The sequence below is a fragment of the Hyla sarda genome, chromosome 5, assembly GCF_029499605.1.
Source record: "Hyla sarda isolate aHylSar1 chromosome 5, aHylSar1.hap1, whole genome shotgun sequence".
Lineage (NCBI taxonomy): Eukaryota > Metazoa > Chordata > Amphibia > Anura > Hylidae > Hyla > Hyla sarda.
The window spans coordinates 211992292-212017490 of NC_079193.1; the positions used below are offsets into that span (position 1 = coordinate 211992292).

Here is a 25199-nt window from a genome sequence, read left to right on the forward strand (position 1 = left end):
TGGTCTCCAATCTGTGCTCTTCCAGCTGTTGCAAAACTACAACTCCCAGCATGCACTGACTGTCCAGGCATGCTGGGAGTTTTAGTTCAGCAACATCTGGCCCTTCAGATGTTGCTGAACTACGACTCCCAGCATGCCCTTCAGCTGTCTGGGCATGCTGGGAGTTGTAGTTTTGCAACAACTGGAGACACACTGGTTGGGAAACATTGTCTGTTTCTAACTCAGTGTTTCCTAACCTGTGTGCCTCCAGCTGTTGCAAAACTATAACTCCCAGCATGCACTAACAGACCATGCATGCTGGGAGTTGTGGTTTTGCAACAGCTGGTGCACCCCCCCCCCCCCCCCCCCCCCTGTGAATGTACAGGGTACATTCACATGGGCGAGGCTTTTACAGTGGGTTTCTCGCTGCAAGTTTGAGATGCAGCAAATTTTGCGCTGGGAAACTCGCTGTAATGCCCTGCCAATGTGACTGTACCCTAAAAACACTACACTACACTAACACAAAATAAAATAAAAAGTTAAAGACACTACATATACACATACCCCTACACAGCCCCCCTCCCCCAATAAGAACGTCCGGTACACCACTGTTTCCAAAGCAGAGCCTCCAGCTGTTGAAAAACAACAACTCCCAGTATTGCCGGACAGCGGTTGACTGTCCACGCATGCTGGGAGTTTTGCAACAGCTGGAGGCACCCTGTTTGGGAATCACTGGCGTAGAATACCCCTATGTCCACCCCTATGCAAATCCCTAATTTAGGCCTCAAATGCACATGGCGCTCTCACTTTGGAGCCCTGTCGTATTTCAAGACAACATTTTAGGAACACATATGGGGTATCGCCGTACTCGGGAGAAATTGCGTTACAAGGTTTGGGGGGCTTTTTCTTCTTTAACCCTTCATGAAAAGGAAATGTTGGGGTCTACACCAGAATGTTAGTGTAAAAAAATAAAAATTTTTACACTAACATGCTGATGTTGCCCTATACTTTACATTTTCACAAGAGGTAAAAGGGAAAAAAAGCCCCCCAAAATTTGTAACGCAATTTCTCCCGACTACGAAGATACCCCATATGTGGGCGCAAAGTGCTCTGGGGGCGCACAACAAGGCTCAGGAGTGAGAGTGCACCATGAGGTGATTTGCACAGGGGTGACTGATTGTTACAGCGGTTTTGACAAACGCAAAAAAAAAAAAACCCACATGTGACCCCATTTCGGAAACGACACCCCTCACGGAATGTAATGAGGGGTGCAGTGAGAATTTACCCCCCACAGGTGTCTGATGGATCTTTGGAACAGTGGTCCGTGAAAATGAAAACTTGTACAGCCCACTGTTCCAAAGATCTGTCAGACACCAGTGGGGGGCAAATGCTCACTGTACCCCTTGTTACGTTCCTCAAGGGGTCTAGTTTCCAAAATAGTATGCCATGTGTTTTTTTTTTTTTTGCTGTTCTGGCACCTTAGGGGCTTCCTAAATGCGACATGCTCCCCGAGCAAAATTTGCTCTCAAAAAGCCAAATATGACTCCTTCTCTTCTGAGCATTGTAGTTCGCCCATAGTGCACTTCAGGTCAACTTATGGGGTACCTTCATACTCAGAAGAGATGGGGTTACAAATTTTGGGGGGTATTTTCTGCTATTAACCCTTGCAAAAATGTGAAATTTGGGGGGAAACACACATTTTAGTGGAAAAAAAATTTTTTTTTACATACGCAAAAGTCGTGAAACACCTGTAGGGTATTAAGGCTCACTTTATTCCTTATTACGTTCCTCAAGGGGTCTAGTTTCCAAAATGGTATGCCATGTGAGGGTTTTTTGCGGTTCTGGCACCATAGGGGCTTCCTAAATGCAACATGCCCCCCAAAAACCATTTCAGAAAAACGTACTCTCCAAAATCCCCTTGTCGCTCTTTCCCTTCTGAGCCCTCTACTGCGCCCGCCGAACACTTTACGTAGACATATGAGGTATGTGCTTACTCGAGAGAAATTGGGCTACAAATATAAGTATACATTTTCTTCTTTTACCCCTTGTAAAAATAAAAAAATTGGGTCTACAAGAACATGCGCGTGTAAAAAATGAAGATTGTGAATTTTCTCCTTCACTTTGCTTCTATTCCTGTGAAACACCTAAAGGGTTAAAATGATGACTGAATGTCATTTTGAATACTTTGGGGGTGCAGTTTTTATAATGGGGTCTTTTGTGGGGTATTTCTAATATGAAGACCCTTCAAATCCACTTCAAACCTGAACTGGTCCCTGAAAAATAGGGAGTTAGAAAATTTTGCGAAAAATTGGAAAATTGCTGCTGAACTTTGAAGCCCTCTGGTGTCTTCCAAAAGTAAAAACTCGTCACTTTTATGATGCAAACATAAAGTAGACATATTGTATATGTGAATAAAAAATGTTTTTATTTGTAATATACATTTTCCTTACAAGCAGAGAGCTTCAAAGTTAGAAAAATGCAAAATTTTCAAATTTTTCATCAAATTTTAGGATTTTTCACAAGGAAAGGATGCAAGTTACCACAAAAAATTACCACCATGTTAAAGTAGAATATGTCACGAAAAAACAATCTCGGAATCAGATTGATAACTAAAAGCATTCCAGAGTTGTTAATGTTTAAAGTGACAGTGGTCAGATGTGCAAAAAACGCTCTGGTCCTTAAGGCCAAAATGGTCTTGAAGGGGTTAATAAAGTGGTAGTATTATGTTCCAGCCCTGCAAGTTCATGCCTCTTGATACATGACAACATCTTTCTGGTCTTAGAAGCAGCTGCTAGACATTGCTGTTCTGTAGTCTATGTCCATGTAAGCAAAAAACAATAAATCACTTCAGAACAACTTTGAATGATTCCTCCTCTGCAACGTTTTATCCAATTGTCCAAAAAACGTGCAATTTTTTTTAAAATCCTTTCCACAATCAGTTTTGTAAGCCAGGGCTGGGCTGGTGTAGATTTGTGACAAACTTGCTACTTTTTAAATAAATTCACTTAAAAAAACAGCAACCACTGCAAACCAAAAAGCCACACAAGTTTTGCACAAAAGAAACATTGCTGTACCTTTTCTACACCAAAAAAGGCTCTATACCTGTTGATAAATACCCCCTTATCCACTTAATAAAAGCAAATTAGGTTGGTTTGACAGCTTCTATTCTTAGTAAACCCATGAAGGTTATCACTTATAATACTATTACCCCCTATGTAATCCTGTATGTAGTACCCTATGTTCCCCTCAAACAATTTTTCCAACTATGGACGTTAAGCTTACCAGTCTATAATTACCTGGGGAAGATCTAAAGCCCTTTTTGAAGAATGGTACTACATTTGCCTTGTGCCAGTTCCTCGGCACAACACCAGACAATATTTAAATATTATGAACAAGGGTACAGAAATTACTGAACTGAGTTCTCTGAGAACTCTTGGGCGGAATCTGTCTAGTCCTAGAGCTTTGGTTACATTCACTTTATTTAATTTAACTTGAACCATTCACTACATTACATGATGTGTTACCAGCCCTGGCCTGGCTTGCGTTAGCTCCTCCCTCTTCCTTTCTATTTACAGTGTTAATAAACCCATTCAGTAGCTCTGCCTTCTCTTGATCCCCAGTGTCCACCTTATCATTATTATTATTATCTTGGGGTCCTTTATGCTCTGTCCTTTTTTTCTTTTGCATTTATATATTGTAAAAAATATGGGGATATGTTGTATTTTCTTTGGACATTTGCCTTTCATTGAGAAGTTTTGCTGTTTTTATTACACTTGTACTTTATTAAGCTCTGTAATTTTAAAGGCTAAAACTGACCCATCTGACTTGTAATATGTTCTTGGGCTCTTTAACATAAATAGCTGAATTTTACTGTTGACAGTAATAGGCACTTCCCATATGTAGTGATCCTTTCAATGAAGCAACACTAGTATCCAAAGGCTTCCATCAAACATGTATTTTAAAACAAAACACGTTTTTGGCTTTAAAAAAATAAAAATAAAAAAGAAATCTAATTACTGCAAATTTTATTGTCCTTCATGATGCTGTTTTTGTGGTGTTTTTCCCATGCATATTTCTTATGACAAGTCCTGACCCAGTGATTATAGTATCTCCAATGAAGAATGAGAGAGAAAAAGCCAGGAAAACACACACATTTACACATGCATTTCAATAAGTGTTTTTTCATCCAATAGACGTCCATGGGAAGACAAACACCGAACACTAGGTGAAAAACTTTAGAGCAAGCTGCAATTCGGGAAGATAATTCTACTGACCCCCCCCCCCCCAAAAAAAAAAAACATCACTTAATGGAAAAAAATAAACACCATAAACAAAAAAACATTGTAGGTATGTTTTATATTTAACTATTGACTCCCAGATAACATCTGGCCATGGAATTTTCTCCAAATAAAATGCAATGCATCACCCATAAGGTTTTTTTTTGTTTTTGTTTGTTTGTTTAACCCCTTAAGGACGCAGGACGTAAATGTACGTCCTGGTGAGGTGGTACTTAACGCACCAGGACGTACATTTACCTCCTAAGCATAACCGCGGGCATCGGAGCGATGCCCGTGTCATGCGCGGCTGATCCCGGCTGCTGATCGCAGCCAGGGACTCGCCGGCAATGGCCGACGCCCGCGATCTCGCGGGCGTCCGCCATTAACCCCTCTGGTGCCGGGATCAATACAGATCCCGGCATCTGCGGGAGTTCGCGATTTAAATGAACGATCGGATCGCCCACAGCGCTGCTGCGGGGATCCGATCATTCATAACGCCGCACGGAGGTCCCCTCTCCTTCCTCCGTGCGGCTCCCGTCGTCTCCTGCTCTGGTCTGTGATTGAGCAGACCAGAGCAGGAGATGACCGATAATACTGATCAGTTCTATGTCCTATACATAGAACAGATCAGTATTAGCAATCATGGTATTGCTATGAATAGTCCCCTATGGGGGCTATTCAAGTGTAAAAAAAAATGTAAAAAAATGTAAAAGTAAAAAAAAAGTGAAAAATCCCCTCCCCCAATAAAAAAGTAAAACGTCCGTTTTTTCCTATTTTACCCCCAAAAAGCGTAAAAAACATTTTTTATAGACATATTTGGTTTCGCTGCGTGCGTAAATGTCCGAACTATTAAAATAAAATGTTAATGATCCCGTACGGTGAACGGCGTGAACGGAAAAAAATAAAAAAAAGTCCAAAATTCCTACTTTTTTAATACATTTTATTAAAAAAAAAATTATAAAAAGTGTATTAAAAGTTTTTTATATGCAAATGTGGTATAAAAAAAAAGTACAGATCATGGCGCAAAAAATGAGCCCCCATACCGCCACTTATACGGAAAAATAAAAAAGTTAGAGGTCATCAAAATAAAGGGATTATAAACGTACTAATTTGGTTAAAAAGTTTGTGATTTTTTTTAAGCGCAACAATAATATAAAAGTATATAATAATGGGTATCATTTTAATCGTATTGACCCTAAGAATAAAGAACACACGTCATTTTTACCATAAATTGTACGGCGTGAAAACAAAACCTTCCAAAATTAGCAAAATTGCGTTTTTCGTTTTGATTTCCCCACAAAAATAGTGTTTTTTGGTTGCGCCATACATTTTATGATATAATGAATGATGTCATTACAAAGGACAACTGGTCACGCAAAAAATAAGCCCTCATACTAGTCTGTGGATGAAAATATAAAAGAGTTATGATTTTTAGAAGGCGAGGAGGAAAAAATGAAAACGTAAAAATTAAATTGTCTGAGTCCTTAAGGCCAAAATGGGCTGAGTCCTTAAGGGGTTAAAGAATAAACGTCTTGTATGAAACCATCCAAAGCCTTTACTGGTCAAAGACAGATGATCACCCACACTAACCTGAACACATATGTGGTTAGTGTGGTTAATCCTGAGTAAAAAGATGTATTTCTTATCCCAATACGTCCAGGGGTTGCAAAGATATAGCCAAAACTTCTAGTATGCTAAGAAAGCCTAAAATGGGCACTGTCAGTTCGAAAAACTTATATGTTGTTACTGATGAATATTAAAAGCCTTTTGTAATATGGTTGTTTACATTTTGTTAAATACTTAATAAAGAAAACTGCTCCTGAAAACCTTACCACTAGGGGTCCCCATACCTACTGGGACAATAACCAGTCCTGTAGCAGCATCAGGCTTGTCCATGAATCATGGACAAGAGATGACTCATGGACAGGGCTGCATGAGCAGGTGCACCAATCGCCTCCTACCATCACAATGGAGGGACACGTCCCCTTCCCCTGAGAGGATTTCTAACAGTATGAGCTAATGAAAAAAGAGGTGTTTTTATAATAAATATAGGTGATAGAGGCATAAACATTAGATGTACATGGTCAGGATTAGGTACTGAGTAACATCTATATATTTTTTTATGAGATCTGACAGGTATGCTTTAACTGCAATCAGGGTAATCTTTTGAGGTTAACTGCAACTATGACATGCAACCTGGAACCAATCTGCACCTCTCATCCATATGCATGTTCTTTTAGCCTACATGACCTCCTCCTCTCAACACTTGTCTCTATTCCTCTCTCTCATGAGAGACTATGGTCATGTGACCTGGCTTTGTTCCTGCCCTGAACTTCTGTCCCCCGTGTCTCTCTCATGTGTCCATGATGTGAGAGAGAGGTGGAGCACCGAGGTCCAGCGAAGAAGAGCCAATGTGCCCAAGTCACATGGCCATATCCTCTCAATGACCCCTTTCTAGTCCCATCTGGGGTCAGGCAAGGCTGCCCTCTTATCTCTTTTTTTTGTTAGAACTACTCGAAGAATCTATCAGGAAGAATCCAGATGTCAGAGGGATCACCATACTGGGACCAGACCACCAAGTGGCCATGTGTTCGCTGTACACTGATGACATGACTTGTCATGACAATATCTTCTGCGCTGACTGGCGCTCTGTGATGGCCCTCATCCAGACTTACAAAGAATTTGGCCATGGTTTTTAGTTTGGCAATAATCCTGATACAGCTAAAAAAAAAAAAATGAGCCGACCTATCACTATCTAACTGAATTTGACTCATTCAAATAAATAGGGTGTGGCGGGGATAATGCAGCGGACAGTCTTTAACCCCTTAGCGCATATGGACGTTTATGAACGTCCATATGCACGTCCTCATATATAATGCGTGCTCACGAGGTGAGCGCACATCCTACCCGGTGGGTCCCAGTTGCTATAAGCAACCAGGACCCACGCTAATGCTGGACATCACCGATCGGGCTGATGTCCGGCATTAACTCTTTAGACGTGGTAATCAAAGTTGATCGCTATGTCTAAAAGTGAAAGTAAAAGCATCCCAGCTGCTCAGTCGGGCTGATCGGGACCATCGCAATAAAATCGTGATGTCACAATCAGCTAGGGCACAGCAGGAAGTCCTCTCACCTGTCTCCTGTGCATCCGATTGTCGATTGATTGCTCCAAAGCCTGAAAACCAGGCTTGAGCAATCAACCGCCGATAACACTGATCCCTGCCATTGAATGCAATGGAAGTGATCAGTGTATTGAATCAATGTACTGCATGTTATAGTCCCCTATGGGGGGCTATAATATTGCAAAAAAAAAGTTACAAAAAAAAGTTAATAAAGATCATTTACCCTCTTCCCTAATAAAAGTTTGAATCACCCCCCTTTTCCTATAAAAAAAAATTGTGTAAATAAAAATAAACATATGTGGTATCGCCACGTGCATAAATGTCTGAACTGTAAAAATATATAAAACGCATGGTCAATGGTGTACGCGCAAAAAAATTCCAAAGTCCAAAATAGCGTATTTTTGGTAACATTTTATACCATAAAAAAATTTATCAAAAAGTCCGATCAAAACAAAAAATGCACCCCTAAAAACTTCAGATCAAGGCGCCAAAAAATTGCCCTCATACCGCCCTGTACATGGAAAAAAAAAAAGTTATAGGGGACAAATTTTGAACGTATACATTTTCCTGCATGTAGTTATGATTTTTTTCAGAAGTACGACAAAATCAAACCTGTATAAGTAGGGTATCATTTTAACCATATGGACCTACAGAATAATGATAAGGTGTCATTTTTACCAAAAAAAATGTACTGCGTAGAAAAGGAAGCCCCCAAAAGTTACAAAATGGCATTTTTTTTCTTCCATTTTGTCGCACCATGATATTTTTTCTGTTTCGCTGTCTATTTTTGGGTAAAATGACTGATGTCACTGCAAAGTAGAATTGGTGGTGCAAAAAATAAGGGGTAATATGGATTTTTAGGTGCAAATTTGAAAGGGACATGATTTTTAAAAGGTAAAGAAGAAAAAACAAAAGTGCAAAAACAGAAAAACGCTCCATCCTTAAGGGGCTAAATTCTTCCGCCGGGTCCGGTTGTCTTTTAAAAAGGGAAAGAAACGTATTCAGTAACGAATGCTAAAAAAGGATGTTGCTGTATGCCATTTAGAAGAATCTGTATCTCATAAACTTACATTATGGAAAAGAAAAATGGCTTGAAGGGGGCGTACAAATAGTGTAGTTGACCAGATTTTTGCATTAAGCATATTAAAAATAAATTGTAGTGTGAACCCAGCCTAAGTTATTTGCTATGCATTTGTGACAGATTTGCATGAAACATTTCTGACGTTTGTGGGATCACCTTAATGGGGTGTATTTAGTCAATGCCTAGGGCAGCACAGCATTAAAAATGGCCCTGCCTTATCCCTAATCTCTTTAGGGACTCCGGTCGCCTGAATACTACCATCCCATCTGTGTGAGGGAAGTCCCCGAGCAGCAGAGCGCAGTGCACACCACAGCCGTGACGCCAGAGTCTGCGGCCAGCGCGGGAATTCCTGGGCACAGTTCTCTCTTACGTAGTATGGTGTAATGTCGGGGCGGTACGGGAAAGGGGCGGCGCAATGTGAACACTTCTTCAACCAGGAAGCGATAATAAGTTGGTTCTGAAGGAGGAAAGGACCCTTGGCTGGGGCTGTGCTGACACAACTCCGCAGAAGTGTCCATTCCCTGCAGTGGAGCGGGGCTGCGGCTGTCACCTGTGGGCACGGCGTCCGGATGCTATGTAGAGAACACCGGGAGAAGCTGTGACGTGTATGTCAGGTGAGGAGGCTCCATATGTACAGCGCCTCTGCTAAAGGAGCGCCACAGTGACAGGCTGTCAGGGGAGAGTGGCACTGTGTCAGCCTGTCACAACAGAGAGGTATTATGTGTGGTACGGGCAGCCCACTGCCAATCTCACCGGTTACTGCAACCGAAAGTGAAAGCCAGACCTGCAGCTGCCAGGATGTGTGCCACTAGGAAAATACTAGGAAGCGGCCACTAGGAAGAGACTCTGGGGCAGGTGTATAGCCATGTGTCCACCATGTCTCAAAAAAAATTCCTCCAAAAAGAATATATGTGATGATGTAACAGTATTAATGTAAGTGGTAGAAACTATGATCAATAGAGCCGCTACACAGCTGTGTACTGGGGGTCCACTATTCCAGTCCTTTGTGCACCAGATTTGTCATTTTTGCGGCTTCGGTTGAAATGGATGATCCAAGACTGAGGGCCCATTCACACTATGGAATCTCTGCCCATAGATTCTGCTCTGGAACCTGCTTCTCTGCTTGGAAATTCCATAGCGTGAATGGGCCCTCTGCATATGTTTTACTGGCACAAAACAAATGGAGGCGGAGCATTTCATTCTATGGCAAATTTCATTCTATGGCAATGCACCGGAAAACACACAGATTTTTATGTCCAAAGTAGCATTTTGTCACTGCCCAAAACCCTACTGCAATTGACTTCAATGGAAGTGGTAGAAACGCACTGAAAGTGACATGTGACCTCTCTTCTTCACGCTTCAGTGCGGAAGCTTGCTTTAAAATCAATAAAGGCTTAAGATGCAACGTTTCACACTGGGTTATTTTGTGTTTGTGTGAGCATACCCATAGTTGAAAGGATCACTTGGATTTACCCTGTCCTCCATGTAAAGCTTAACCCTGCCCAGTCCATTCTACTCCTAGGAGGTGGTATTTTTTTTACACCTAGTACTAACCAGTCCTTGTGTGTCCTGACTTGGAGAGAGGTGTAAGAAAATCAAAATAATGAACAATGCCTCGTGTAATTCAGTGGGCATATAGATTCAGCCCATTTCATTGAGACCACCAATAGTAGTTAACCCCTTAAGGACGCAGGACGTAAATGTACGTCCTGGTGCGGTGGTACTTAACGCACCAGGACGTACATTTACGTCCTAAGCATAACCGCGGGCATCGGAGCGATGCCCGTGTCATGCGCGGCTGATCCCGGCTGCTGATCGCAGCCAGGGACTCGCCGGCAATGGCCGACGCCCGCGATCTCCATTAACCCCTCAGGTGCCGGGATCGATACTGCGGCAGTGCGCGATTTGAATGAACGGATCGCCCGCAGCGCTGCTGCGGGGATCCGATCATTCATAACGCCGCACGGAGGTCCCCTCTCCTTCCTCCGTGCGGCTCCTGGTGTCTCCTGCTCTGGTCTGTGATCGAGCAGACCAGAGCAGAAGATCGCCGATAACACTGATCTGTTCTATGTCCTATACATAGAACAGATCAGTATTAGCAATCATGGTATTGCTATGAATAGTCCCCTATGGGGACTATTCAAGTAGAAAAAAAAAAAAATGTAAAAGTAAAAAAAAAGGGAAAAATCCCCTCCCCCAATAAAAAAGTTAAACGTCAGTTTTTTCCTATTTTACCCCCAAAAAGCGTAAATTTTTTTCTTATAGACATATTTGGTATCGCCGCGTGCGTAAATGTCCGAACTATTAAAATAAAATGTTAATGATCCCGTACGGTTAACGGCGTGAACGAAAAAAAAAATAAAAAGTCCAAAATTCCTACTTTTTTTATACATTTTATTTAAAAAAAAAAATTATAAATTTTTTATATGCAAATGTGGTATCAAAAAAAGTACAGATCATGGCGCAAAAAATGAGCCCCCATACCGCCGCTTATACGGAAAAATAAAAAGTTAGGGGTCATCAAAATAAAGGGATTATAAACGTACTAATTTGGTTAAAAAGTTTGTGATTTTTTTTTTAAGCGCAACAATAATATAAAAGTATGTAATAATGGGTATCATTTTAATCGTATTGACCCTCAGAATAAAGAACACACGTCATTTTTACCATAAATTGTACGGCGTGAAAACGAAACCTTCCAAAATTAGCAAAATTGCGTTTTTCGTTTTAATTTCCCCACAAAAAGTGTTTTTTGGTTGCGCCATACATTTTATGATATAATGAGTGATGTCATTACAAAGGACAACTGGTCGCGCAAAAAACAAGTCCTCATACTAGTCTGTGGATGAAAATATAAAAGAGTTATGATTTTTAGAAGGCGAGGAGGAAAAAATGAAAACGTAAAAATTAAATTGTCTGAGTCCTTAAGGCCAAAATGGGCTGAGTCCTTAAGGGGTTAAACTCTTGCCTTGAATACACCTTGTAGTCATGCATATCACCCCTTACATCAGATTCAGAGCCACAAGCCGTTGGCACCTGTACTGGTATCCAAAGCAAGGAACCTGTATGTAGAAAGTGAAGGACATGAAAAAAGTGGTCAAAGATAAAGAAATATCCACAGGAAATATCAAGATTTAAAAAGTTTTGGCACACCTTGTTTTTTTTTTTTATTTTTTTTTAAAGCAGAAATCCAAAATGATGAGCCTGCATGATCTTCTGCTTCAGCATGGGGAGATGCAGACCATGCTGGGTGGTACAATTGCTGAGGCAACTGTGCCACACTTGGCAAGTTTTGTGCATGAGTCCCAGTCATCAGAAAAGGGCTTGTGCACTGAATTTAGCTCAGCGTGATACCTGTTCCTTCGCCAGTGTGGCCTGTTCCGAATGTTGGCCATTGGAGTACCCCTTTAAAAGGCGAGGAGGAAACAATACTAAAATAAAAATGAGCTGTGTCCTCAAGGCAAAAACCCTCTGTGTCCTTAAAGAGGTTAAAATAGTCTTTCTTCATAATATGCCCAGGATCCTGGCATGTACAAAATAAACCAGGACTTACCTGCCGCCGCTCCCCTGGTGCCTCTGGTATCCCTGTCTCATCCTCCACTGCAATGCTTTAAATGGCCACTCTCATTAAAATAAATTTTTGCTATTGCACTCCTTATGGTAAATAAAAAAAGATTTCTAATCTACTTTGGTTAAATAAAATGAAGTTTGCTATGTTTTATTTGTGCTTAAAAAAGCTCAAGAGGACATTTTCCCCCATCTTATACATAGACTTAGGACCGAAGCCCAAACACAGGAAGTGCAGCCTGGAGTGCTGAGGGGTGTGTGTTCAACCAACAGCATATGGCAGTTAATTGTGAGAGGAGCTATGATTAGATGAGGCTGGACACACACCCTCAGCACTCCAGGCTGCACTTTCTGTGTTTGGACCTCGGTCCTAAGTCTGTGTATAAGATGGGGGGAAAATGTGCTCTCGTTCATTTAAGCACAAATAAAACCTAGAAAACTTCATTTTATTTAACCAAAGTATATTAGAAATCTCTTTTATTTACCATAAGGAGTGCAATAGCAAAAATAAATTTTAATGAGTTACCCTTTAATTGCTTCTGGGGCCTGACACACAACAGTGTACCGCCTTGGCCAGTGATAGGCTGAATAGAAATATGCCAGATTGGGCCCAGGCACCAGGACGAAGACCAGGACCCGGGCCAATCTGTCAGATTGACGCTCAGCCAATCACTGGCTGAGGCGGGACACTGATTAGCTGAGCTGCACTGTTGTGTGTTGGGGCCCTGAAGCAGGAAGTGGATCGCAGCAGAGGACATGAGAGCAACACCAGAGGCATTGTGTGGGTGGCAGAAGGTAAGAGCAGGTTTATTTTGTTAATACCAACATCCTGGGAATATTAGGGAAAAAGATTTTCAGCTGAGTACCCCTTTTAAGGGGTTAAAAGAGCATTCTAAGGGTACATTCACACGAGCGGATTTTCACAGTGTATTTTGCTGCGGATCCGCTGGTGAAGGCCCGCTCTATGCTGTCTTTACATGTGCCTGCTCGTAGCGGCAATACGCCGCTATGAGCAGACGCACTGTGATGTGCCAGTCGCAGTGTATGCGCACATCGCGGGAGCTCTCTGCCTAGCTCAGAGCAGGGAGAGTGGCTGCGATGTGCAAGTACGCCCCACACATCGCTGCAGTGTGTCTGCTCGTCGTGGTGTATTGCCACTACGAGCAGGCACATGTAAAGACGGCATAGAGCAGGCCTTCACCAGCGGATCCGCAGTGTAAAATACGCTGTAAATCCCCTCGTGTGAACGTACCCTTAAGAAATATTTTTAAAATCGTTCGATGTTAGTACAGGAAAAAATACCTGTACTAACCTGCTGCTAATCTCCCTACTGTGGTGTTCCAACGGTGACAGTCCCTACTGCTTGTGCTTCCTATTCTCTGTTCCAACATATAGGAAGTGCCTGCTCAGCCAATCGCTGTCTGAGTTGGTCACAGCTGGGGCAGGAAATGTCTCGTCAGCTTAATGCTAACAGAGGCCCATTTCACACTGCCGGTATGCTCCAGCAAATTCGGGCCTCAAACTCCTTTTTTTTTTTTTTTTTGCAGTTTGTTGACCGTAATTTTGCTGGAGCATACCGGCAAATAACTGGCCCTGATGGACCCCATTGTATTCAATAGCCACCTTTATTTTCGGAGAGAAAAGCCAGAGAAAAAGACTGTGCAAGCACTATTTTCTCAATCCTAAAATAACGGGCTTTACACTGCAGGAGACAAATGGCAGTAAGAATGTAGCCTAAGGCTGGTCACCATTTCCTGCATATCCATTGTTTAAATATCAGTGGCTGGCAACCAGCAGACCAGTATCCTTTTTTATTTATTTATTTTTTTCATTTTTTAAGCCACCCTGATCTGTATATATCAGAACAGATATCTCAAGCCATCTTATACTAAGATTCTCTTTGTTGCCCTTAGCAACCAAGCAGAGCTGAGATAAAAGCTAAGCGCTGATTGGTGGGGCTCTGAATCTTGCACATTTTTCTGTAAGTGGTTTTAGGAGCCAGCTTCTAAAATTTGTTAGCTAGGAATTTGGTCTAAACTCGCATAGCAGAATTTGTTCACTGAATTTCCTCTCTAAAAATAATCCTCATCAGGACCTTCCATTGACATCAATGGGGCTTTGATTCTACAAGGATTCCTGGCAGAATTTTTGAACTGCCTCAAATGACTTGTGGGCCATGGTTTTTACAGAAGTAGAGAAAATTCTGTGAGAAAATTCTTCCTTGTGAACCTAGTAAGGCTTAGTTAAAGGGGTATTCCAGGCAAAAACATTTTATCCCCTATCCAAAGGATAGGGGATAAGATGTCTGATCACGGGGGGCCCACTGCCAAGACCCCCCGCAATCTCCCTGCAGCACGTCCGTCACGCCCCCTCCCATAGACATGACGTCACCTCCCCTGTCCCTGAAACCCGGAGGTTTACGAAACTGGAGATTCAGAGCCCGCATAGAATGCGAGTGCTGTAGGGAGATCGTGGGGGGTCTCGGCAGCGGGCCCCCACGCGATCAGACATCTTATCCCCTATCCTTTGGATAGGGGATACCGTATTTTTCGGTGTGCCTAATGTATGGCTGTGTTTTCTGACCTAGAACTGATTTATGTGGTACACGGCGCTCAAAAATCTGTCAAAATGTTTTAGCCCCGCCAGCATATTGTACTGCGTGACTGATAGCGTTGAGTTTGAAATCCGCTTCGTAAGCATATCTCTTAACAGGAGCCATTTTTGGGGCAGTGGGTATAGAAAATGAATGAATGAATTCACACACCTCCTTACTACGATGGCTGTAATGCCCAATCCAAGCAGTGCAGCTTCGTAGCTTACCAAAGCAAAAATTTTACTTACCGTATCAGTCTTGTTTAATTTAATGCGCATTATAACCCGGTGTGCTTTATGTATGAAAAAGAAACCCGTTAGCAGTCGATCATTGATATTGCGCCTTATGGTCCGAAAAATACGGTAAAATGTTTTTGCCCGGGTTACCACTTTAAGTGTCTTTATATCTCCCTCTGTGACCTGTTCCTTGAATATTTTATGACCAGGATGTGGGCACACTGCCATACACTTCAGAGCAGAGTCCACCACGGTAGTTGTAGTAGCAGGAATCTAGTACATTGGAAGTAAAGCAGTTAAAGCTATATCCAGACTTTACTTACTGTATTGGCTTAACATAATCTATTTGGTACTGAGCACTAGATTGAGCACTAGATTTGTGGCTTCCTCCAATAATAATATAACTCTAGTATCCTGAAATAAAAGTATTTTCTAACATTTTCAAAAGCATTTGTTCTGAGAATATTCATTTATAACATGATTCTGGATTTTGTAGGTTCATTGACAATATTTAACCATGGAAGCACAAGCAGCAGCTGCAGACATGTCTCTTAATGACATCCGCATGAGTTCCAAGGAGCTGCTTGATAAAAAGGAGTTTGATTCTGGAGGATTTGGCAAAGTCTTTATATGCTGTCATCGGAAACATGGGATAGTGGCGCTAAAAACAGTTTTTACTGGATTTAAGAATGATTCGTAAGTAACTATTCTTATTTTTTAGATCTATTTTTATATTTATTTATATATTAAATAGTGTATATTCATATTTTTTACAAACATATACATTAAGTTTCCATTATCACGAGGGGGCGTGGCTTGGATGCCGATCTAAGCGGTTGCACGCAGACGAGCTCCCGCTGCCCGGAACCTATTTACCCTGTTCTTCGTTCCTCCTGAGGGCCGGTACCCACCTTCTTACTTCTCCTGAATAGCCTGGAGGTACAGCTGCCAGTGGTGACATCCCGGTGAGCGGCAGTGATGGACTTGGTCTGCGGTGGTGAGGCCTTCTCCCCTCTCTCCTAGCTGGGGCCTGCAGTCCTCCTCCTGTCCTCCGCTGGTGGCTCTGGCTTGGGGGCTGTGATTGTGGGGGAAAAGCTGGGTGTTAGGCCACGGGGTCTTGATTGTTCTGGTCCTGAGAGAGCTAAGGACGGCCGCCATTGAGGGCTTAGTGGGCATGGCTTCCCCCGTTGCCCTGGTAACTCCTTCGGTTCCAAAACTGGGCGCTCTGACTCAGGCCTGCACTGCACTTCACTATTCAACACTGGAGGTGTACGGAGCTCTGACCCCTGCTTCTCAGCCCATTTGGGACTCTACCTGGCTCCCTGCTCTTCCTTGGAGTACTGCATTTTGTTGCCTTCTGAGTGGAATGTGCTGCCTCTTCCATGACTACTGGTTGAGCTCCTGGATTGTGTGCTGCATACTGACTCGCTGTCACTGTGAGTACCTCTGTGAAATGCTTGTGGACTGGCTGGGACTTGTAGCATCTTACCCCTTTGTTAAGGGCTGCTCCTTATTCTGAAGTACTTTGCCTCTTCTGGACTGTGTCCCTGATGCTTTCTAACTAATCCCTGTTGAGTCCTGCCTGACCATGAGAGGTCCACAACGCAAAAGTAGAAACAAACAGTCCGAAACTGCCTCCCGAGGCTTCAAGGAAAACCTCTGATGAGGATGCCACATCTGATGATGGTCGTTCTCACTCCTGTGGTAAGTCTCAGGCAGATCATGGTGCTCAGACCCCGCTTGATACCAAAGTATCTATGCACGTGGTGAAAGCGCTGAGCCAGTTCTCCAGGACAGTCCTAGGGGCGACTCCACCTCTTTCACTCTTTGAGGGCTCTCCAACTACCCCACAGAGGCAGTCACCTGAGAGGCCAGCTTATGATGTTACTACTTTGGACCACCGGTTCACCAGCCTTCACCTCCTGTCATCAATTATGATGTCCAAGGTGGAAGAACTGCGGCAAGAATTTGTTATTCTGCAACATGAAACTCAGAAGCTCCGTCAGCGCACTGATGAGGTGGAGCGCAGGGTATCCACGATTGAGGACACTGTCCATTCTCTGCCGGAGCAAGTTGCTTCCTTGCAGAGCCAAGTTACGGGAGTTCTGGGCCGAATGGATGACCTTAATAACCGCTTGAGGCGTAATAATATCAGTCTCGTTGGCCTCCCTGAGAAGGCGGAAGGGACTGATCCAGTGCTGTTCCTGGAAACATGGTTGAAAGAGATCCTCCCTATTAAACACTGGCAAAACTTCTGCACTTTTAGGATCGGGATGCAGTTCTTCGTGAGGTGAGACTCAGAGGAGGTCATCTACAATGGGAGCAGAGTTTCCTGCTATCCTGACTTCTCTGTGAAACTTCGCAAGCAGTGAGTACAATTCACCGAGGTCTGCTCGAAACTACGTGCCAAGGGCTACCGCTATTCGATGCTGTATCCTTCTTGGACTGAGAATAGTGGATGGGGCTTCCACCAAGTTCTTCACTTCCCCGATTGAAGCTCTACATTGGGTGGATGTGGCCCCTCCAATTCGACCTCTGGACTGAACTGTTCCACTTTGGCTGCCATCTTCACCCCTTGTTTCCTTAGTTAATCGTTAGAGAGATAGTAGTACATCCTAATAGGGTCTCCCTAGGTTCCAGTTCCAATTAGGGATTCTCCGGAATAGCCTCTTCAGTTACCGGCCACCACACTGTTTAAGTTGAGTAACGGCAGGGTTTTGGTATTAATATCGTTCCTCCTTTAGTTAGTTAGGTGTTCTTTTAACGCTCTGTAATTGTTGTATTTAAGGTATAGGTCTGCCCTGTGCTAGGTCGTAGAGTTTTCTCATGTCCCATTTAGTGGGAATGTTTTGTAATTGTTATTGCTTCTTTGTTTTTTTTTGTTTGTGTTGCATGGCTGTGGTGTGTGTGATCCCGCTGCTCAGTAAGTATCTATAGCAATGGGGACCCTTAAAGTTATTAGTAATAATGTCCAGGGGCATAACACTAAATTTTAAGAGGGCTGATTGCTTGGATTTTGTAAAGCTGCAGTCCCCTCATGTTGTTTGTCTACAGGAGACCCATATAACTAGAGAGAAGGTTCTTGCCTTAAGAGGGCTTGGATAGCACGGGGGTATCATGGCTCTTATTCTAATTATGTTAGTGGTGTTTCTATTTTAGAGCTAAGTCTCAACTGGTTGTCTCCCAGGCTGCCTGTGATCATTTTGTGAGATTTGTGATACTGCACTGTTCTTTTTGTCCTTGACCCTGTTTATATTCATTCCTCTTCCATTTCAGTTCTCTGTATTGGAGTTGATTACTAACAAGCTGTTGTCTTTTCCCTCTGATCCTGTCCTCTATATAGGTGATTTCAATGTGGCTCCTGATCCTCAGCTCGATCACACCACTGCTACTGACTCTGCCTCCTAATCTTTTGCTTTCTGGCGCTTTGCGTTGGGCCTGACTGACCTCTGGAGATGGAAGTACCCGACTGCATCTACATTCTCCTTCTATTCTGCATCCCCTAGGTCCTTCTCACGCATAGATTTTGCCTTGGTGTTGGTGGACCTTCTCCTGGCAGTAAGGGATGTTTCTTAGACCACTGGGGGATCTCAGACCATTCTGCCATAGTCGTTACTCCTAATTTAGGAGTCCCTCTTCCCGACTTTGACGCATGCACCCGGGTTGGTAACAAACTGAGGCAGTTATGGAGGCTTTGAGTGTTGCCCATACTGATTATTGGGATCATAGCGCTTCTAACCCTGACCCCTTGATACAATGGGATGCTTAGAAGGCAACAATAATGGGAGCCTTTATTGTGGGTGTGGTAGGTCAGAGGAGAATTAGAATTGCTATGGACAGGGGGTTGCAGGAGGAAGTGGGTGCTTTAGAAGCAGCCTATATCGGAGACCCCTCCCCTGACAACAAGAGGGCGTGGGCTAAGGATCAACACTCTCTTTTGATTGTCCAAAAAGATAGGAAAGCAGCCCTCTGAGTTTGGGGGAAAAAATGGGAAACTCCTGGCTTACCTTATCAACTCAGTCTTTAGGGATTTGTATTGCTCTTTTTATTCTGCTCAGTCTCAGCCCTGACAGGGGGAGCTTTTATACTTTTTTGGTGACTTACCCCTTTCCAGGCTAAGTCATGCGCAGGCTGATACACTACATTCCCCCCTTACAGCTGAAGAGGTGAAGCAGGCTATCAGTGATCTTCCCCCTTGGAAGACTCCGGGGTTGGATGGCATGATTGGTGATTGGTACAGGATGAATGAGGAGAGGCTGACCCCTATACTACTTAAATTGCTTGACTTGGTGGCTTATGGAGATTATGGAGGTGGCTTAAGGCTGTTACTAGATTCTTACCGACCTATCTCCCTCCTTAACGTTGATATTAAGATTTTGGCTACCCGCATACAGTGTCATTGCCTCTATTATTCATGCCAGGCAGAGCTACTGATATTAATGTTGAACGCCTTCAACTTAACATTGCAGTTGCGGGAGAGGGTTGTCCCTCCAGAGTGGTAGTAGTCTAGATGTGTACAAGGCCTTTGACTCAGTAGAGTGACCCTACCTCTGGGAAGTCCTGGGTGCGTTAGGGTTTGGTCCCCGGTTTTGTGCTTGGGTTCGCCTGTTATACGATAGCCTTAGGGCCTGCATCCGCACTAATTTTGATATTTCTGACCCTTTCCCCTTAGGTCGCAGGACAAGACAAGGGTGTCCCCTGTCTCTTTTCCTTTTTGCTCTCCCAGTGGAGCCTCTAGCAGCTGCTGCCTGCATGGACCCCAGTATTTGTGGTATCCCTAGGGGTTCTATTGTAGAAAAGGTTTCCCTTTATGCTGATGACACATTGGTGTATTCGGCAGATGCGGAGGGTTATCTCTCTCTATCTCTCTCTATCTATCTATCTATCTATCTATCTCTCTCTATCTCTATCTATATTTAAAATTATCTTCCTTCCCAAGTTCCTCTATCTATTCCATATAGCTCCCCTCATCCCTCCTAGGAGTTTCTTTAAGAAACTTTGTAGTGCTCTGAGGTCCTTCTATTGGCAGGGTAGGCCTTCCAGACTCGATCGGACTCTTCTCCAGGCTCTAAAGCGGCATGGTGGTTTGGACACCTCTGATATGTATAACTATTTTCTTGCCTCCCAACTGGTATATGCAGCGTGGTGGATCGACCTGGATCTCTCGAATGCAGCTACTGCCCTGGCTGGAGCACTTATGGGCTCATATGAAGGTCTAACCAACTCGCTCTACAGGTATTCTTCTGTCTCCTCTTTTCCTGTTCCTATTCAGACTATAGCTAAAGTATGGTCCGGGGTGTTGAGTAGAGCAGAGGAGGCCTGAGCATGGGCTGAAAATCTCCAGCTTCATGAGAAGTGTCTAGCGTGTCCGAGAAGGTGCATCTTGGGTGATGATTCATGTTTGTAACTTTCCTATTTTGCATATTGGACTGTGGATTCTGTGAAAATTTTCACTAAAGCATATTTGAGAAAATGTGAAGTCTGTGTGTGGTGTTTAATTTTGATGTTTTGGTGTTTAAGTGAGTCAGGAGCCCTCACAAAAAATGCACAACAGGAATACTCAGGTGTGAATAGGTGGCTTTCATCTTTCTGTATGTGTCTGTTCTTTGTCTGTCTGTGTTGGGCTTTTCTTCCGCTGGGTCCCGGCCCTGGCCATTATCTCCAGTTGAGTGGTTGTCCACACCTTACTTGGTACTATATGTCAGCTATCGTCTTGACACTTGCTGTATTCCTCCTATTCTGCTCGTGCTATGATGATGGTCCTGGGACCTATGGATGTTGTTAATTTTACTGTGTTGGTAATGTATGTTGATTTAAAATTGCAAAAATGTATAAATAAATTTTAATAAATAATAAAAATAAAAAAAAAGCTTTCATTATCACAGCCAAAAAGACCCTCCACCAGTATCCAGGTTACGCAGAGAAAGAGAGGGGGGGGAAAAAAAGGGAGAAGAGCACTTTATATCCACCCCATGCATAAAGGAGCAGCACCTACCACACTCCCCAGGACTTCTGAAAGAGCTTAGCTCTTTTTCTATTTTTGAACCCTTAGCTATTCAATTTTCATATTTTTTCATCTTAATCGACTTTTGCAAATGTCGAATTTGTGGGGCTAAATTATCAAACCGTAACCTCCTAATCAGAAGCTTACCAAGGGAGAAAACCTTTATAAATAAATTCCCCTACATCCCCCAGTGTAGCCATCTTTATAGATACTTCCATTGAGACCCCAAATCTAAACTCTGGTTTGGGAAAAACCTTTTTTCCAAAATGTATTTACCTTAATACAGCTCCACATTAAATGTAGAAAGTTGACCTGCTCCTCGCCACATTTAGGTCATTTAGACTCCTCCTTACATCTTCCATAAGACAGAATAGTATAATTGGTATATCGCTCTCAGTGAACGGATACTTCTTATTGTTACAACATACCTCATGATGCGCCTCCAAGAAGCCTTGCTAATTACCCCTATCTCCACTTGCTATTTTCCCCAGATTTTTGTCTAAAACCAAGAAAAAAAAGAAAAAAAAAACACATTTGGTATCCCTTCAGAAATGTCCAAACTATTAAAAATATAACGTTAACGAAACTGAACCCGGTGAATGGTGTAAACTTAAAATGGAACAATATTTTCTGACATTTTCAAAAGCATTTTTTCTGAAAATAATTATTTATAACATGATTCTGGATTTTGTAGGTTGACAATATTTATTTAACCATGGAGGCACAAGCAGCAGCTGCAGACATGTCTCTTGATGACATCCACATGACTATTACATGCTATCTTGATTGCTTACATTGTTTAATGCTGTGCCACAGCATTGAATTAATCAGTGTTATTAGCGCTCTGCTTTTACAGCCATGGGGTAAAATACACAAAGTTAATAAAGAAAATCCCTATTGGTTTTAGAGAAAAATCTGGGGAAAAATAGAAAGTGGAGATAGGGGCAATTAGCAAGGCTTCTTGGAGGTGCATCTAATAATATGTATCAGTTCACTGAGAGTGATATACCAATTATTATTCTCCTGTCCTATGGAAGATGTAAGGAGGTGTCCAAAAGACCTAAATGCGATGAAGAACATTCAAACATTCTATATATGATGTGGAGCTGTATTAAGGTAAATAGACCTTAAGGTAAGGTAAACTAGAGCTTAGCTTTGGGGTCTCAATGGTGTAAACTAAAAAATCCAGAGTTGCTGATTTGTGGTAATTTCATATACCAGAAGAAAAAAACTATAAAAAGTGATCAAAAAGTTCCATCTAAACAGAAATACCAATAAAACATACAGCCAATAAAAAATATAAGTATAAAAATAAAACCAAACTTTTATATAAGTTGGGTATTTTAACATTCGCGCCTGGTTAGGCTTTGCATGTTGCGCTCTGATCAGTTTGGAATTACAGGCCTGGGCCAAACAGCAGCTTAGGCGGGGTATTTTGTCCCTCTTCAGCCTTCTAGCTTAACCCCTTAAGGACCCAGCCATTTTACACCTCAGGACCCGGCCATTTTTTGCACATCTGACCACTGTCACTTTAAACATTAATAACTCTGGAATGCTTTTAGTTATCATTCTGATTCCGAGATTGTTTTTTTTCGTGACATATTCTACTTTAACATAGTGGTAACATTTTGTGGTATCTTGCATCCTTTCTTGGTGAAAAATCCCAAAATTTGATGAAAAATTTGAAAATTTTGCATTTTTCTAACTTTGAAGCTCTCTGCTTGTAAGGAAAATGGATATTCCAAATAATGTTTTTTTTTTTATTCACATATACAATATGTCTACTTTGTTTGCATCATAAAATTGATGTGTTTTTACTTTTGGAAGGCACCACAGGGCTTCAAAGTTCAGCAGCAATTTTCCAATTTTTCACAAAATTTCCAAACTCCAAATTTTTCAGGGACCAGTTCAGGTTTGAAGTGGATTTGAAGGGTCTTCATATTAGAAATACCCCACAAATTACCCCATTTTAAAAACTGCACCCACCAAAGTATTCAAAATGACATTCAGTAAATGTTTTAACCCTTTAGGTGTTTCACAGGAATAACAGCAAAGTGAAGGAGAAAATTCACAATCTCCATTTTTTACACTCGCATGTTCTTGTAGACCCAATTTTTGAATTTTTACAAGGGGAAAAAGGAGAAAATGTATACTTCAATTTGTAGCCCAATTTCTCTCGAGTAAGGACATACCTCATATGTCTATGTAAATTGTTCGGCGGGCACAGTAGAGGGCTCAGAAGCGAAGGAGCGACAAGGGGATTTTGGAGAGTACGTTTTTTTTTTATGGTTTTTGGGGGACATGTTGCATTTAGGAAGCCCCTATGGTGCCAGAACAGCAAAAATCCCCCACATGGCATACCATTTTGGAAACTAGACCCCTTGAGGTACGTAACAAGGAATAAAGTGAGCCTTAATACCCCACAGGGGTTTCACAACTTTTGCATATGTAAAAAAATAAAAATAACATTTCACTAAAATGTGTGTTTCCCCCCAAATTTCACATTTTTGCAAGGGTTAATAGCAGAAAATACCCCCCAAACATTGTAACCCCATCTCTTCTGAGTATGAAGGTACCCCATAAGTTGACCTGAGGTGTACTATGGGTGAACTACAATGCTCAGAAGAGAAGGAGTCATATTTGGCTTTTTGAGAGCAAATTTTGCTCGGGGGCATGTCGCATTTTGGAAGCCCCTATGGTGCCAGGACAGCAAAAAAAAAAAACACATGGCATACCATTTTGGAAACTAGACCCCTTGTGGAACGTAACAAGAAATAAAGTGAGCCTTAATACCCCACAGGGGTTTCACGACTTTTGCATATGTAAAAAAAAATCACTAAAAGGTGTGTTTCTCCCCCCCCCCCAAATTTCAAATTTTTGCAAGGGTTAATAGCAGAAGACACCCCCCAAAATTTGTAACCCCATCTCTTCTGAGTATGGAGGTACCCCATAAGTTGACCTGAAGTGCACTTCGGGCGAACTACAATGCTCAGAAGAGAAGGAGTCATATTTGGCTTTTTGAGAGCAAATTTTGCTCGGTGGGCATGTCGCATTTAGGAAGCCCATATGGTGCCAGGACAGCAAAATAACCCCCACATGGCATACCATTTTGGAAACTAGACCCCTTTGAAGAATGTAACAAGGCGTAAATTGAGCATTTACCCCCCACTGGTGTCTGTCATATCTTTGGAACAGTGGGCTGTACAACATTTTTAATTTGCACAGCCCACTGTTCCAAAGATCTGTCAGACACCTGTGGGGTGTAAATTCTCACTGCACCCCTCATTACATTCCGTGAGGGGTGTAGTTTCCGAAATGGGGTCACATGTGGGGTTTTTTTTTTTTTGCGTTTGTCAAAACCGCTGTAACAATCAGCCACCCCTGTGCAAATCACCTCAAATGTACATGGCGCACTCTCCCTTCTGGGCCTTGTTGTGCGCCCCCAGAGCACTTTGCGCCCACATATAGGGTATCTCCGTAGTCGGGAGAAATTGCGTTACAAATTTTGGGGGGCTTTTTTCCCCTTTACCTCTTGTCAAAATGAAAAGTATAGGGCAACACCAGCATGTTAGTGTAAAAAGTTTATTTTTTTACACTAACATGCTGGTGTAGACCCCAACTTCACCTTTTCATAAGGGGTGAAAGGAGAAAAAGACCCCCAAGATTTGTTAGTCAATTTCTCCCGAGTACGGCGATACCCCATATGTGACCCTAAACTGTTGCCTTGAAATACGACAGGGATTCCGAATTGAGAGCGCCATGTGCATTTGAGGCCTGAATTAGGGATTTGCATAGGGGTGGACATAGGGGTATTCTACGCCAGTGATTCCCAAACAGGGTGCCTCCAGCTGTTGCAAAACTCCCAGCATGCCTGGACAGTCAACGGCTGTCCGGCAATACTGGGAGTTGTTGTTTTGCAACAGCTGGAGGCTCCATTTTGGAAAGAGTGGCGTACCAGACGTTTTTCATTTTTATTGGGGAGGGAGGGGGGCTGTGAAGGGGTATGTGTATATGTAGTGTTTTTTACTTTTTATTTTATTTTGTGGTAGTGTAGTGTTTTTAGGGTACAGTCGCACGGGCAGGGGACTACAGCGAGTTTCCCGCTGCAAGTTTGAGCTGCCGCGCAAAATTTGCTGCATTGCAAACTTGCAGCCCGATACTCACTGTAAGCCCCTGCCCATGTGAATGTATCCTGTACATTCACGGGGGGGGGGACCTCCAGCTGTTGCAAAACTACAACTCCCAGCATGCACAGTGCATGCTGGTAGTTATAGTTTTGCAACAGCTGGAGGCACAGGGGTTGGGAAACACTGAGTTAGGAAACAATGTTTCCCAACCAG

At 42.6% G+C, this 25199-nt stretch overlaps 1 protein-coding gene across 3 annotated transcripts in view; it reads left to right on the forward strand.

Annotated features, from left to right (window-relative positions):
* Nucleotides 1-8549: 8549 nt before the first annotated feature.
* RIPK1 (receptor interacting serine/threonine kinase 1) overlaps nucleotides 8550-25199 on the forward strand; it is a 64925-nt gene continuing 48275 nt past the window's right edge. Inside the window, exons 1-2 of one of the 3 annotated variants that reach the window (XM_056521051.1) lie at nucleotides 8550-9073; nucleotides 15352-15551. In XM_056521051.1, coding sequence (XP_056377026.1) covers nucleotides 15373-15551 — 179 coding nt within the window. In that variant the 5' untranslated portion in view covers nucleotides 8550-9073; nucleotides 15352-15372. Of the gene's footprint in view, nucleotides 9074-15351; nucleotides 15552-15700; nucleotides 20091-25199 lie in introns of those variants that run through there. The other 2 variants (XM_056521052.1, XM_056521049.1) reach the window with 2 other exon arrangements.